Raw genomic sequence first — 13,839 nt, 5'->3', positions numbered from 1 at the left:
AAATTGAAAGTTAGTCGACAACTACTAATAACATATTAATAGATTCGAACCAATGGTAGTCAGACGGGACAACATCCAAGAACGGTGGATGTGTAACTTCCCAGCAATTCTCTACATTTTTGCCAAGTGACTAAACATACGTCTCGCATTGTAATGATTGTTGATTTTTGTATTTCTTAGTTCTCTTTTTTTTTCAATCGTATTAGTCGTAGAGAGTAGACAATCGAATTAATTATTTGGTCCTACATAAATTTTCACATATTAACAATTAATTTCCAATTCCATCACTTATCACCTTCATAGGTGTCAATGCTCATTATTAGCTTTGCAAACATTTGTGAAGCTTCGAGGTAAATCTTTGTGATGCATAATTCAGTCTTCATCGTCTGTAATAATTCGCTTCAAAAATGGCTCCATTTCGTTTCAACAGCGATTAGCGATTAGAAATTCGGTCGATAACATTTTTAACTGTTAATTCATGTGACACAAGCATAAGATTTCTGTTGGTTTTCAGTCTTTTGTAAATGGTTCAAAACTGTTTAATGGACGATGATTGGTTTCATAAAAATATCGCGAGATGAAATATGTGGGTCTATATACCTCGATATATATTAGAATTTCATCGACTCTCAATTGGCCGATCAAGAATTAGCCAATCCAAAACAATTTTTAATACTGGAATTGATTAAGTGGTAATTTAATAATAACTTTTGGTCACATTTAAACTGAAAAATCAAAGTAGGTAAAAATAATAAATGTTAAACAAATAAAGAAATATTATTAGAGAAAGATGTAAAATAATAAGTTTAATAAAAAAAATTATATTTAACTATGATTTATATATATATATATATATATATATATATATATATATATACACATATACAACAGTAATATAAATGAATAAGGCAGAAAAACAAAACTTACAGCAAATTTTAATTAAAACAATTTTACTTTTATTTTATACAAATCACAAAAAAGAAACAAAATAGTATTGCATTTTCACCTATCATATACATTAATTTAAGGTACTAAAATAATGAGTAGTACTTCACACATAAAATATTTTCTGAGTACTATTTTAAAATTCTACCTTTCCTAACATTAACTTTATTATAACTATTCTTTCAGAAAACTCCATAGTGACTGCACTTAAAATATAGATTTTTCATTTTAATTCTCATTTTTCTCATTTGAAAAAACATTTTCACACATTATATAAATATATTTTCGAACTATTTTCTACCAAAAAATTTCTTTAGAATAATCCAAAAAACTATGAAAAACCTAAATTTTAACTGTAAGACTGCGTAAAAATTAAAAAGCATTAATAGTAAAACTACATAATGTAAGTATACATCTTAAAATAGTGGAATGTATTGTTCAGGTGATAAAAAAATTTTTTTTAGAGATCACTAGTTCGCTAGTTTATATCTTTGTTGATTCATATCATGTATTTATTAATGCTTACAGTGAGAAATGAATGAATTCTGTTGAATACCCATCAATTTTACTTAACTAAAGCTAACTGCATAATATATGATGTTCCATGGCACATTCTAACAATCTAAAATAGATGTAACAAAAACAATCTAAACTTAATATAAAATACTGGTTTTATCAAAAAAATTCGATTCTATATAAAGCAATCAATTATAATGAAGATCTTTATATTATTAAGATCTAATATCATACATTTGGAGCAATCTGAAGCAAATTTGATTTTTAAAGAAAATACGGAGTAACACAGAATTCACCAGTTTCATTATAAGCTTACATTATCTTTTGTTTTAATCCATAAATTATGTGCTAATTTATTATAATTTTGGATAATATATGTATTTTCCAAAAATTTTATTAAACTCGTTAAAACAATATTATTGAATACAAATAATTGTTTATAAATTATTATGTAATTATCTGAACACTGAAAAATGTCAAATTAGTAAAATATTTAATCCCAACAAAACAATGACACAATAAAGGCACATATAGTTAAGGCCATCTTATTGGACTGAGGATTTTACTGAAATTATTTTAAGTACTTACTGGTAATTTATGGAGTGATGTAACTGTGCTTTATACAAATAAAAATGCTAGTACAAAGTAATTGTCAGTCAACAAATAGATAGTTTTATATGAGAGTAAATTAATATCGGTTTTTCGACAATTGGATTCATTCCAAAACTTTTTGTCGTTATTTCTCATAATTCTAGCTTAAAAACTAATCTGATTTATAAAATATTCTGATTAGACTCCTAAGCTGTCATAGTTACTACATAATTAATTTATGCAATGGTATAATAAATATACAATTTACGATAAAAACGTAGGTGCTTAAAGGCAAAAATATATATAATAGAATAAAAATATACCTCTGAAATAAAATATAAATAACAAAAAAAAATAAAATAAAAATATTTGTTCAAACGGGAATGCACAATAAAACAAAACTACACATATCTAACCCTAAGAAAATCTAAATTAAAAACTATTGCACAATATCAAACTTTATTTTACCTGGGTTGTCATGATCATGTTTGTAAAATCTCCAGAATATATTAAGTTAATTTAAAAAGGTGCACCTACTGTAAGTGGAATACATTATTATATATTACACCTTGCTCAAAGATCAAAAAAATACACGTAGGTACACCATTCTTTAGCTACAAATCAATAACATTTCAGGAATATATACTTAATAACAAGTAATAAGTGGCATTATTCTTTGTATATAATTCTATATTTATATCCTGATTTGTTACATTTAATTAAAATATTGTACCATTATCAAATGCTTAAATGATGTATATGTCATTCATCGCACTGTCTATGAAAATGGAAGTTGTATTCGAGAAAGTCTCTTCCTAAGATTTTATTATCTGTTGAGTCACAAATGTTCTGCAAAAATAAAATAAAATTTAATAAGTCATCAGTTATATTAAAGTTTTGAATAAGCTTTCAGAGTTTCTTTGTGAGAACAAATGTTTTGAAAATGGTTTAAAGACGAATGGCATCCAACATTCAACAATTTTCGCTAATAACATGTAACAGAGTGTCGTCATATTGAAACATCAAGTTTTCGCGTTTTTGTTTATATAATAACCGTTTTTTCGATACTTGACTAAATGTATGTATACATTTTAATCATCACAAAGTTCGTAGTATGGATTCATTTAATTCGAGCAACTTCATAAATCACATATAGCTGATTGATTAGCTATATACGAAAAGAAAACGTTCAATATCTCCCGTTTATAAATCTTAGCTTAGCCTTGCTTTTGAATAATTTCTAAGGCTCTCAAGTTCTCAAAACTATCATGAGGTTAACGACTAATGATTCATAAATGCATATAATGATATGAATAAAACTTTCAATATTTTTCAAATATTGTCAATGCTACATAGGAATTATGTGTCCTTCAGATATACAAAACATCATATAGCAATGCAGTAAAACGCATGACAATTTTTTTCAGAAATTTCGATATATTAAATCTGATTCATTTAACTTTAACTAAATTTCCCAAGATTTAAATGATTTTCAAATTTGTAATGCGTGTACGTACAGTTCTAGGTACTATTAAGAGTAAGAATGATGAATTAATACATCGATAATCAAATTCTTAAAACAATATTTTTAAATATTACCGTTTTACGTAAATATTATCGTACCTCAAAATTTGCTGTTAACGCCACTCGATAAGTCATTGTTTTCAATTGGAAATCGGACATGTCGACATCAAATGTCACGCTATGTTCTCTATTATAATGACTGGGATTAGTTTCATTCACTTTGGTTTTTTTAGTTTTATCCTCATAATATGAAGGATTGGCATAAGGGCATTCATGATATTTTAGATCATTATAACAATATTGAATTTCTCTAGTAACTGGCGGATTGAACCTACAATGAAGAATAAATATATCAAGAAAAATAAATAAAATATTATTAATATATTTACCGAAAAACAAGATGAACATAATCATCTGACATATATTTAGATATAGGAACCAGATATGTATAATTAAATGGATTTGAACTTCTAAAATATTTTTGTGTTAATGTTCTATTGAACTGCCGCCCTTGTATAATAATTATAAACAATTGTTGGTCATCTAAAAACACAATCATGTTGCTTATCAAATACAAATAATCATAATGACTACTCATACTTACCAATTTGATCTATCTGATCAAAAACATTTGCTTCGTTATCATAAGTATGTCTTTTAGTTCTAACTTGCTTATCAATATCATTTGAATGGAATGGTTTTGCTATTTTAGTCTTCTCCAAAGTTGCTTGAGCGTTTTGTTGTTCTTTAAACATGAGCGGTAAACCCGGTCTGGTTTTATTTAAACTGGGAGGACGTTTTTCTGAGAATATGGTTTGACCGATGTCATGTGGAGGGCTGATACGGGGCGCACAACAATATATCTAAAAAGTTTCATCAAATCAAATTACACAGTATTCATAAACAAAAATGAGTTTAGAATGGAGTATAACTCTATGAAGTTAAATTAATTAACATTCGAATAAAGTTCCGCACATCCCAACAACAAAAGAAACAGTCATTTTAGCAAAAGACTACGTCTCCAAACAAACTAGAGCTAACAAAAATAGCCGTGTACCCGTCATCAAGATCTACAAATGTACTAGAGACTGGAAAGCTCGGTTTAATAGCTCGATATATGTCCATATTAATTTTGCGTTGTGGCGAAAAAACACAAACCCAATTAAATAATTTCACAGACGCATCATGTAGAGTCATTGAAATACCTTGTAATCCATCTCTCGGTCTCAAAATTAAAAAACGGCACTGATTAATCAGAAGATATTTTCAACTTGATTTAAGATCAATGAAATAGATTTATTAGTCATAAATAAAATCCATTTAGACTTGTGGGGTGCATATAAGAAATTGCATTAAGATCTCAAACCAATTAATCAATTGCCAAAACAAAGTTCTTCGATTAATTACAAATGCCTATCGGTACATAACCAACGAAAAAAGTTTCCCTCAAAATAAAATGGATCCACGAAGTTCCAAGATTTCAATGTAAGACATAAGAAAAAGTTACTATTTCACAATAACATGGAGGAAACTATTGTACACCGTACAAAAAATCCGAATATTGAAGCTAAAAAATAAAAAAATACATAAAGTGTATTCGACATTATACATTCGACTTTAAGTTTAGCTGCCTAATTTAATTTTAATTTAAGTAATATTCATGTATTTATACCGCACTCGTCTTGCTTGTGAATTGATTCAAATGTAACGATATAACAAGTAAACATGCAAAATAAGAAAAAATTGAACCCGTCCATTGAAATATTTGAAAGAACTTCTTACTTGGAAAGCTAATTTGTGTCATAAATGACTGAAAAATAAAATAAACCCTCGAGATTGACACGAAACTGAAACTGACTGAAAAAAGATTTGAAATTGTAATTACCTGGCACAAACTAGAACTTTCCAAATCCTGTTCAACGGTAAGACACTCATTCGGACGTCCTATAATATAGGAATGAGCTTTCATCAAGTTAGGATGACTCATCTTGGCTAATTCTAAAATATCAGAAATTACATTTTTTATTTTAAATAAGGCAATTATCTAAATAGACTACCTTCGTCTCGAACATATATGTTAGTTGTTTTATAAGGTGTAAGAGTTGATCTTAGATTACTATAAATTTTAGGTCCCAAAGTTGGTTTTTTTGTTGAAGCTGCTTTACTAGGGATGCTTTCTATACTTGATTTTAGAATTTGATTATGCCTTGCTGTTTCCAGTAGGTACAACGTTGTGATTGCTGCTAAACTAAAATAACAAATATTTATATTTACCTTTATGATTATAACAAATATAACTATTGAACTTACCAAAAAGCCATAATTAGAACTAGAACTACAATAACAATTTGAATGAATTTGTTTGAACATAACTCCTCTTCTTGTCTCTCACAAGATTTGCATCTGTGTCTCTTTGAACATTTACAATGTCCCGAGTAATGTGAATATTTTGAACTGCTTACTGCAAATATATAAGAAACATATTTTCACATAGATAAATATACTTCATTCAATGTTACATACCAGTACTATCAGATTTAAGACTATCACCACGCTTTAGTTTATTGAGTCTTCGATTAATCCTTTCCAACTGATCTATTCTTGTTTCGAGATTATCTGTTACTTTACACAATTCTTTCACAGCTCCAATGTTCTCCATAAAAATCCTCTCCTAAATTTATGACATATATATTTTATATTTAACCATATATAATTTAATATACCTTGTTGACAACCAGAAAATTATTAATTGATGTCCCATTATCAAGAACAATATTTCCAGCTGGTTTTACAGCTTCCGGCAATACTTGAGCGACTTCTTGAGCAATAACACCTGTATCTGTGAATTCCTTATCTCTGTTTAATTGTGAAGCTAAGGCTGGCTCATACTCATATCTGAAATAGATATTATGAAATAAATATTACTATAAAAAACTAAATTCCATATAATAATCACCTAACAACTCTTAATTTTTGAACATTTTTCAGCTGCTCAGCTGTATTCAATTCAACAATATTTTTCTTAGCCCTTATGTCTGATGGTTGAATTATATGGCCTGTTATTTTAATATTCCCATGAACCACCAAAGATTCGTCAGGTCGATCAGTATTAATTCCTACTTTACCATTATGAAAAACAGAATCCTGAAATTGATCAGGCTGTAAATATGTTTTTATTCCCAAGTCATACTTACTTGTGTTTGACCCTTTTGCCAGCATAGTTCAACATCACTTTCAAACTGCCCAGGATTGGAAGCCTTAAAATGAAAATATGCAAAATTTTAAAATAAAGGAAACAAAAACAATCTTACCCTGACAATGATTTTTTGACTAGCATGACTAACCACTGGGAAATTACCATTGGAAGTATGTGCGTGTAGACCAACCACCAGCTAAAATCAAATATAACCACTTTCCATTAATTTTCTAACCTAGAAACAACTAACTTTTGTTCTGACAGTAAGACATACAGATATAATATTGTTCTAATATTTGTATTATGTAAAATATAATCAATATTTATAGTAATTAAAATATATATACCATATAATAAAATTTAAAAAAAAAGATATCACATGAAGAATACGACAATTAAGTGGTATCAAAACTTACTTGAAAGTACCGTTGTTCAGGATTTGGTTTTCCTTTTTTTCTCATGTTATTTGATGTTGTTTCACTAAAATGTAGACGGCCTACTGTGACTTTAGTCACTTGAGAATTTACAAGTTCAACCCTAGAACAACTGGTTTATTATATAAACTAATAACAATAAATATAGCTTACAAAACTGGATGAAATGGTTTTTTGCTTCTATCGCTTTGGCTTTGCTCCACCCTTATCGTTTGTGTTGGACAATCATGTTTAACGCCATAGAAATGTAAATGAAAACTTGAAATTTTCTGAAAACCATCTGGGGTTTTAACAAATTGTGCATCACCCAAAAGTTGTACATGGCAGGTTATCTGAAAAAAATAAAATATACATAGACCTAAAGGACTAACTATTTACATTATAATTTACCTGGAAATGATTTTTCTTCTGGCAAACAAAGGCATCATCGGCGTTGGAAAAATTGAATCCCTTATCTGCGTCAACTCTATAATGGGGTGTTGACCTGCAAAAAGTTACAATATTACTCATTAATGCAAATTCAAATTATTTATAACATACAATTCTGTCAGATTCTGATCACAAAGAGTATGCCAGTTGCTTTGCTGAAACGAACTGAATCTTATACACTGGTATTGAGATTCAGATAAACATGCCTCAGAAGATGCATACTCTTCTTCTATTGAAGCAGTGAATTGTTCAGATGGACTTAACTGGCTAGTTGTACAATGTTCTGGAAAAAGTTAAAGCTTTAAAACCAGTAAAAAAACTTAATTAAATATAATTAAAAAGGATAATGACAAAATAATGAGCTGTATGTAGATTATAATTCATTTTCTATTACCTGGTTCACTTTTTACAAGAGCACTATCCTGACTTAGTTTTCTCTTTTTGGACGCATTTTGTAAATTAGTGTAAACTGTTGGTATGTTTTCAATATTTCCTTCTAAATTAATTGTATTATCCAAATTACCAGTTCTGGGAACATTCTCCATTCCTGATGAATAACCTAAATGAACTATATGTTTGTCCTCTCCAAAATCTTCTTGTTCATAGAGAGATCTGTTGTAATTCGAGTTTGTTTCGGTTTGAACATTAGGCAAGAGGATTTGCCTGTTAGCATCTACAAAAAAGCATGGATCTAGGAATTGGTTTGGTTTCTTTTTTCAATTTGTATACCCTGTACGCTTTCGCTCAATATTATATTGTGGTCGTTTGATATTCCATCCCCAATAATCCGAGTTCCCAATATATTATTTCCATTTCTAACATTTTGAGTTACTAGAAGTCTGCTATCCTACAAGGGAAGGTGATAATAAACATAATTATTCCGAATCAGTATAGAGAATATAATTATTTAAAAACATGTAACACAGTAGTAATAATATATAAGAATATAGATATAGTACAACAAACTATAGAAAAAAACTTTATAAATACATGAGAATTGGGTTTTATGCAAAATAAAAGATACTAAGTAGAAAAAAAATGTTATAAATGAAGTAAATTAAAACATATTAAGGCTTGTAAATTTTTTTTTATTATAAAGCTCTTTTAATAATAATAATTTGAAATGTTAAATAAATAAAATATGCACAATTAAATATCAATGATATATACTAACAGTAAATATAAAATCAAATATGATTTACCTGTAATATAGCATTATTGTCTATGAGGCCCTCATTATTTTGATCTGTGACAACAATATGCGAGCCCAATATCAAGTTATCAGCTAAAATAGGATTCAATATTCCTTGCTTGTAAATATTCTGACCCAGATTAGAAGTCAAGTTGGTGTAAATGTTATCTGATGTATTTATGGGGGCTTCACATCCATCTTGGGGACTATAAGGGTGTTCTGAGCTAGAGTCTGGTGGACTATCTGGTAAAGAGTGCCTAGAAAGACGTATATAAAATAATGCAAGGTATGCTTTTAATTTAATGTAAGACTTGAAATACATTAATATAAAATATTTATGTATTTGACTTACAAAAGGTGATTAAACTTTATCATATTTTACATAGATAAAGTCTTTGATATTTAAAACATCTTTAGTTTTTGTTGCAACAACACCATTATAAAATCTCAATTTTTACAAAGACTTACAAATGTACATTAAATAACAAGTATAAATGTTAGCTTCTGGATTGTAGCCGCGCTTATCATTACATATCGTTAATGACATACGGCTACATACGACATAAGCCTTGATTGAACATTGAACGCATAATAGCGGCAACATTCTGTTCAATAAAGTTAAACCGCCACTCCACAAATCTATTTTAAGAGCAAACATCGAGAAAGTCTTGAGTTGAATAAATACCAAAACAATTTCAACAAAGACAGAGAGCTATAAAACCTATGTAGCACACCATTCTTCAGGTTTTTTAAACCGAATCATCCAGTTGCAACACATAATTGCAAATACGATAACCTGATTAGGAGGCTCACAGTAACAGTGCTTCTGCACTAAAAATGCAATCTGTAACGATTAGCAAAATATTGCCTAGTTTTAGTAAATAAATGCGATTTCAATCCGAAAGCCAATAGTTCAAATACGAGTGACAACACCTGTCTCAAGCGAAAAGTATAAATATACTATATTTTTGTACTACCCTATAATTTAAAATGAATAAATACAAATTGGAATTAGAACTAGAACACTGAAATGTTGAAAGCTTATATATTTTCAGTCTTCGGTAGTATAGTGGTAAGTATCCCCGCCTGTCACGCGGGAGACCCGGGTTCGATTCCCGGCCGGAGAGAATTTTTTTTTAATAATTTTGAATAATTATACTCTTGAAATACGGTACATTTTAAATTAAATGAATAGTTTACCTACAAATTGCTGTCATGTTTATTCGAATTTTGGCTACAGTCTCACGTTATTTGATCACGTTTCTTTCTTGGAGACGGTGAATATCTGATCTTTTTCGTATCGTATCTATCTATATTATAAAGATACTTGACATTATGTTGAGACCAATATTGAAGTCGAATTTTTCATGAACAGAAAGATAACTTATTAGACATGTAAATAATATGCTGGTCGTTTTTAGTTTATTTGCACCATCTATATATGTTTTCATTTAACTTTAACCATTTTCGATACCTTTACTCAAAGAAAACAATCATTGAATAAATCCTTTCATTCATCTCCAACCAACTGCTTCACTTTTTCTTTTTAATTTCTAAATAGCACAGTTTGTGCGTATAACTTTGTCGGTTATTAAAATATTTAATGTTTCTCCTCAAATATCCCAGATGTACATATATGTATCAATTTCATTATATCCGCTACCGAGTTTTAATTTTAATACTAATCTTATATTTGACAATATGAAGACAATTTGAAATTAAGTTAAATTTAATCAAAATATAAGAATAAATTCAATAAATAAAGAAAGCTGCTTTAAATTTTCTGATTCCAACATTCAAAGTTAATACTGATAAAAATAAGCAAAGTTCAGATCTTCGGTAGTATAGTGGTAAGTATCCCCGCCTGTCACGCGGGAGACCCGGGTTCGATTCCCGGCCGGAGAGGATTTTTTTATTTTTCAATAACAATCAACATTATTTATAAGTTCAATTAACATAATTTTATCGAACTACCATATGATAAAAACAAAAAAAACACATTCTCTAATAAAAGTCTTTTATGTTTAAAATCAAGCTTACCCATTGTTATTCCTTTTATTTTCAACTATGACGTTTAGCAATTTTCCTGATGGAGAGGCATTTAAAGAGTCGTTAAAAGTGAAGTTCTGAGGATTGTTGCCATCGCTATTGATGAAGTCTTCCAACTGTGAGAAATCTATTCCTTCGTTATCGATGCCAGTAACAAATTCTGTACCTCGACCTAAAACAAATGAAAAAGACCATCAAAAATTTGAAAATGTATTGTAATGTGTTTTTTTATTTCTATTGAGTTTACAAGAAAACGTTCTCATTCATTGTTATCAGTGTTATTATGTTATCTCTTACACAATTAATCAAAATTAGATATTGATGTTATTGGCATATTGAAATCAAGTGAGAAAGAATAATTACTTCACAAATGAACTAAAATCCTCGTTGAAAATCCTCATAATTCAATTTTCCGGCTTGGTAGCCGCAGTGGTTAAGGTGAAACAAGATAGTCTGTCTACTCGCGTAGTCCGTACCTTATGTTGTAAATGTCTTTAGTTAACACAGTAAAATTCGATAAGAAATAACCATCCCAATAACGCCAGTAACCAGGCTGCGTAAGATTGGATATCCTCTGGGATGATCTCTAAGTTAGGAGTGTCGGCTGTCGGCCGTATAATCTTTTTTATAATATTTAAGAAATATTTTGTTTTTTTAAATTTAAAAAAAAAGTATCGAAAAATATCGATTGAAAAAATATCGATATATCTAAGTTAGTCGCTGGCCAGTTGGTAATGCCAAGAACCATAGTTAAGAAATAGATCCAGTCCAGATAAACCCTGGTTGGAAAAAAGAGACAAAAAAAATTATTTCAAAAAAGCAGTTTATTAATCCTCCTAAAAACCTATTGGCGTTTTCCATGAAATTATCAACATTTTGACGGTATTTTTAGAGCATTTTGATTCAATGCAATTAATTGGATCTTATACCTCGCATGTCTTTATATTTTATTAGTCGTTCATATTAAAGGTTGACCATTTATTACGTAAAACGATTTTGGGTAAAAAGTGGTTTAATAATGTTATTTAAATAAATTATCATTAAATAAAGTGTTATAAAATAAATGTTATTTTCTTACAAAAAGATGAGGGAATATAGATGATACGTCATATCATAAAAATGTGTTAAAATTAAAGGTGTGTAATAACAATGGCAATCAAACCAAGTATTTGGAATGATCAAAATACAATATACATATCTTAGCGTAATTATTTTCAGCAAAACATTAAATTTTATCATCAAATAAGAAAACACGTAAATCAGCCTGTTTTCTATTTTCATTGTTCCTTCTAGGTATTTGTAATTTTTATTATTTTTTTTTTCTACTTAGGGGGTGATAAAGTGGTATAAACTGTCTTATATAATAATTAAATGGCCCGTTGTATTACATTGTTAATTAAACATGATAATACCGATGAGTTTGGAACCTAAGGATCAAACATTGTCCTCCATTATCTATTATCTACAAGATTATTTATTATCGGACAAATGTGGTCCTTTTGAATTACTGTTTAAATCTACATTAGCTACATAATTAGCATGAAACATAAATCATGACGATAAGTAAATCCATTAGGTATTTTCTGATATTTACCAATCAATAAATAAAAATTTTAATGAAACTACTCAATTTATGAACACCTGCAAAAAATGTCCTAACGTCGTTGATATAACCTTAAGAACAAATATTTTCATAAAAAACAAGCAAAGGGACTGTAAAAACCTCGTTGTTGATATCAATACCATTTTTAATATTTTCATTAAAATTAGGTTTAATTAATACAACACACCGTCATTATTATTAATGTTGTACTCGGCGTTATACTTTAAAGTCATAACATAAACAAGAATCTCGTTACCATAGTAACCATTAAACAAAGCCAACTATTATTGAACAAACACTGTGGCCAATGCACGTTTCAGACCCGATTAAAACATTCGAATCAACTCGCGGTGATTTATAAACGTTGCGACATTGCGAATGTCTTGTTTAAATTATGTTCAACATTAAATCTGACAATTTAGAGATAATTATTTTTAATGTATGACGGTATTGTACGATAATACGCTAAAACGTATTATTCCAAACTATTTGCAAACAACGGATTCAAACGAGTAATTAATGTTATGACTTTATTATGCGCATTATTCTTTGACGTGTTTAACACGAGAAATGGCGGCCAAAATAAACAAGGCAGTGCATCTTATTACCGATATTACCATTTATGCCATATTACCAATTATAGGGTTATAAAAAAATATATTAGAGAGAACAACATTGTTTAGCTCAACCGAAAACATTACCTCACAACGGTTAATGTAAATTGACGTCAAATAACATTAAAATATGGAATATGAAGAAATTTACCAACTGGAATTGCTGTTAACTACTAACACCACAAACTGATGAATCGATAAGTCAGATACTACGTCTAACGCAGCCGGGGTTGTTCTAAAAAACGTGTTTTTATCCATCTATGACATTATTGTCGTTAGCATCGGCATTATTGTCTGTACTGTCAATCCAATAAGCAGCCACTTCTTTCAATTAAAATAATAGTTCCCAAGTAAATTAAAAAAGTTTTACTCGTTTCATAATATTAAATGGTTGCAGTATAATCAGCGATATATATCGTATAACTATTATAAAAACCTAAACTAAATGTTGAATTAGATGGTTTTGACGTTTCTCGACATAAAATAACAGTTTAGTGTTTAGTATTATTGAGTTATTCAGTGTATAAAGACACTAATCATGGAAAACTCAAATTGAGTATCATTACTTTTATTATCATTGACATTATTACTTTTATTATTTTAACCTTTTAGAAATTTATGATGATGCTGTTCTGCCATAACCCCATTCTCAGTTTTGGATTCAATGATTTAAAAATGGCGATTCTAGAAATAACAACAGAACACGGCTTGGAAGACCAAACAAATCGAAGATAATGAAATGCAAG

General features: G+C 28.9%; 1 protein-coding gene and 2 non-coding genes across 6 annotated transcripts in view; 2 read left to right on the top strand and 1 right to left on the bottom strand.

The window, feature by feature from the left end:
- Positions 1 to 933: 933 nt before the first annotated feature.
- The window catches only part of LOC143192835 (uncharacterized), a 47,851-nt gene continuing 34,945 nt past the window's right edge, over positions 934 to 13,839 (bottom strand). The window contains exons 1-21 of one of the 4 annotated variants that reach the window (XM_076398556.1): positions 12,667 to 12,873; positions 10,868 to 11,048; positions 8,838 to 9,084; positions 8,365 to 8,482; positions 8,030 to 8,308; positions 7,747 to 7,918; positions 7,597 to 7,690; positions 7,360 to 7,538; positions 7,189 to 7,309; positions 6,888 to 6,968; positions 6,771 to 6,833; positions 6,533 to 6,720; positions 6,300 to 6,471; positions 6,100 to 6,247; positions 5,887 to 6,037; positions 5,634 to 5,824; positions 5,462 to 5,574; positions 4,181 to 4,439; positions 3,966 to 4,119; positions 3,676 to 3,907; positions 934 to 2,901 (exon numbers count right to left, since the gene is read on the bottom strand). In XM_076398556.1, the coding sequence (XP_076254671.1) occupies positions 2,815 to 2,901; positions 3,676 to 3,907; positions 3,966 to 4,119; positions 4,181 to 4,439; positions 5,462 to 5,574; positions 5,634 to 5,824; positions 5,887 to 6,037; positions 6,100 to 6,247; positions 6,300 to 6,471; positions 6,533 to 6,720; positions 6,771 to 6,833; positions 6,888 to 6,968; positions 7,189 to 7,309; positions 7,360 to 7,538; positions 7,597 to 7,690; positions 7,747 to 7,918; positions 8,030 to 8,308; positions 8,365 to 8,482; positions 8,838 to 9,084; positions 10,868 to 11,048; positions 12,667 to 12,712 (3,276 nt within the window). In that variant the 5' untranslated portion in view covers positions 12,713 to 12,873 and the 3' untranslated portion in view covers positions 934 to 2,814. Of the gene's footprint in view, positions 2,902 to 3,675; positions 3,908 to 3,965; positions 4,120 to 4,180; positions 4,440 to 5,461; positions 5,575 to 5,633; positions 5,825 to 5,886; positions 6,038 to 6,099; positions 6,248 to 6,299; positions 6,472 to 6,532; positions 6,721 to 6,770; positions 6,834 to 6,887; positions 6,969 to 7,188; positions 7,319 to 7,359; positions 7,539 to 7,596; positions 7,691 to 7,746; positions 7,919 to 8,029; positions 8,309 to 8,364; positions 8,483 to 8,837; positions 9,085 to 10,867; positions 11,049 to 12,666; positions 12,874 to 13,839 lie in introns of those variants that run through there. The other 3 variants (XM_076398555.1, XM_076398558.1, XM_076398557.1) reach the window with 3 other exon arrangements.
- On the top strand, positions 9,883 to 9,954 carry TRNAD-GUC (transfer RNA aspartic acid (anticodon GUC)). The gene has a single exon. It is a non-coding gene; the product is annotated as a tRNA-Asp (tRNA).
- On the top strand, positions 10,661 to 10,732 carry TRNAD-GUC (transfer RNA aspartic acid (anticodon GUC)). The gene has a single exon. It is a non-coding gene; the product is annotated as a tRNA-Asp (tRNA).

Source organism: Rhynchophorus ferrugineus, unplaced genomic scaffold (assembly GCF_030347505.1).
Source record: "Rhynchophorus ferrugineus isolate W39M unplaced genomic scaffold, kcgeb_rfMv2 rfM3, whole genome shotgun sequence".
In the NCBI taxonomy this organism is placed as follows: Eukaryota; Metazoa; Arthropoda; class Insecta; order Coleoptera; family Curculionidae; genus Rhynchophorus; species Rhynchophorus ferrugineus.
The sequence above is the reverse complement of the archived record's forward strand: the minus strand, read 5'-3'. Positions and strand labels throughout refer to the sequence as shown.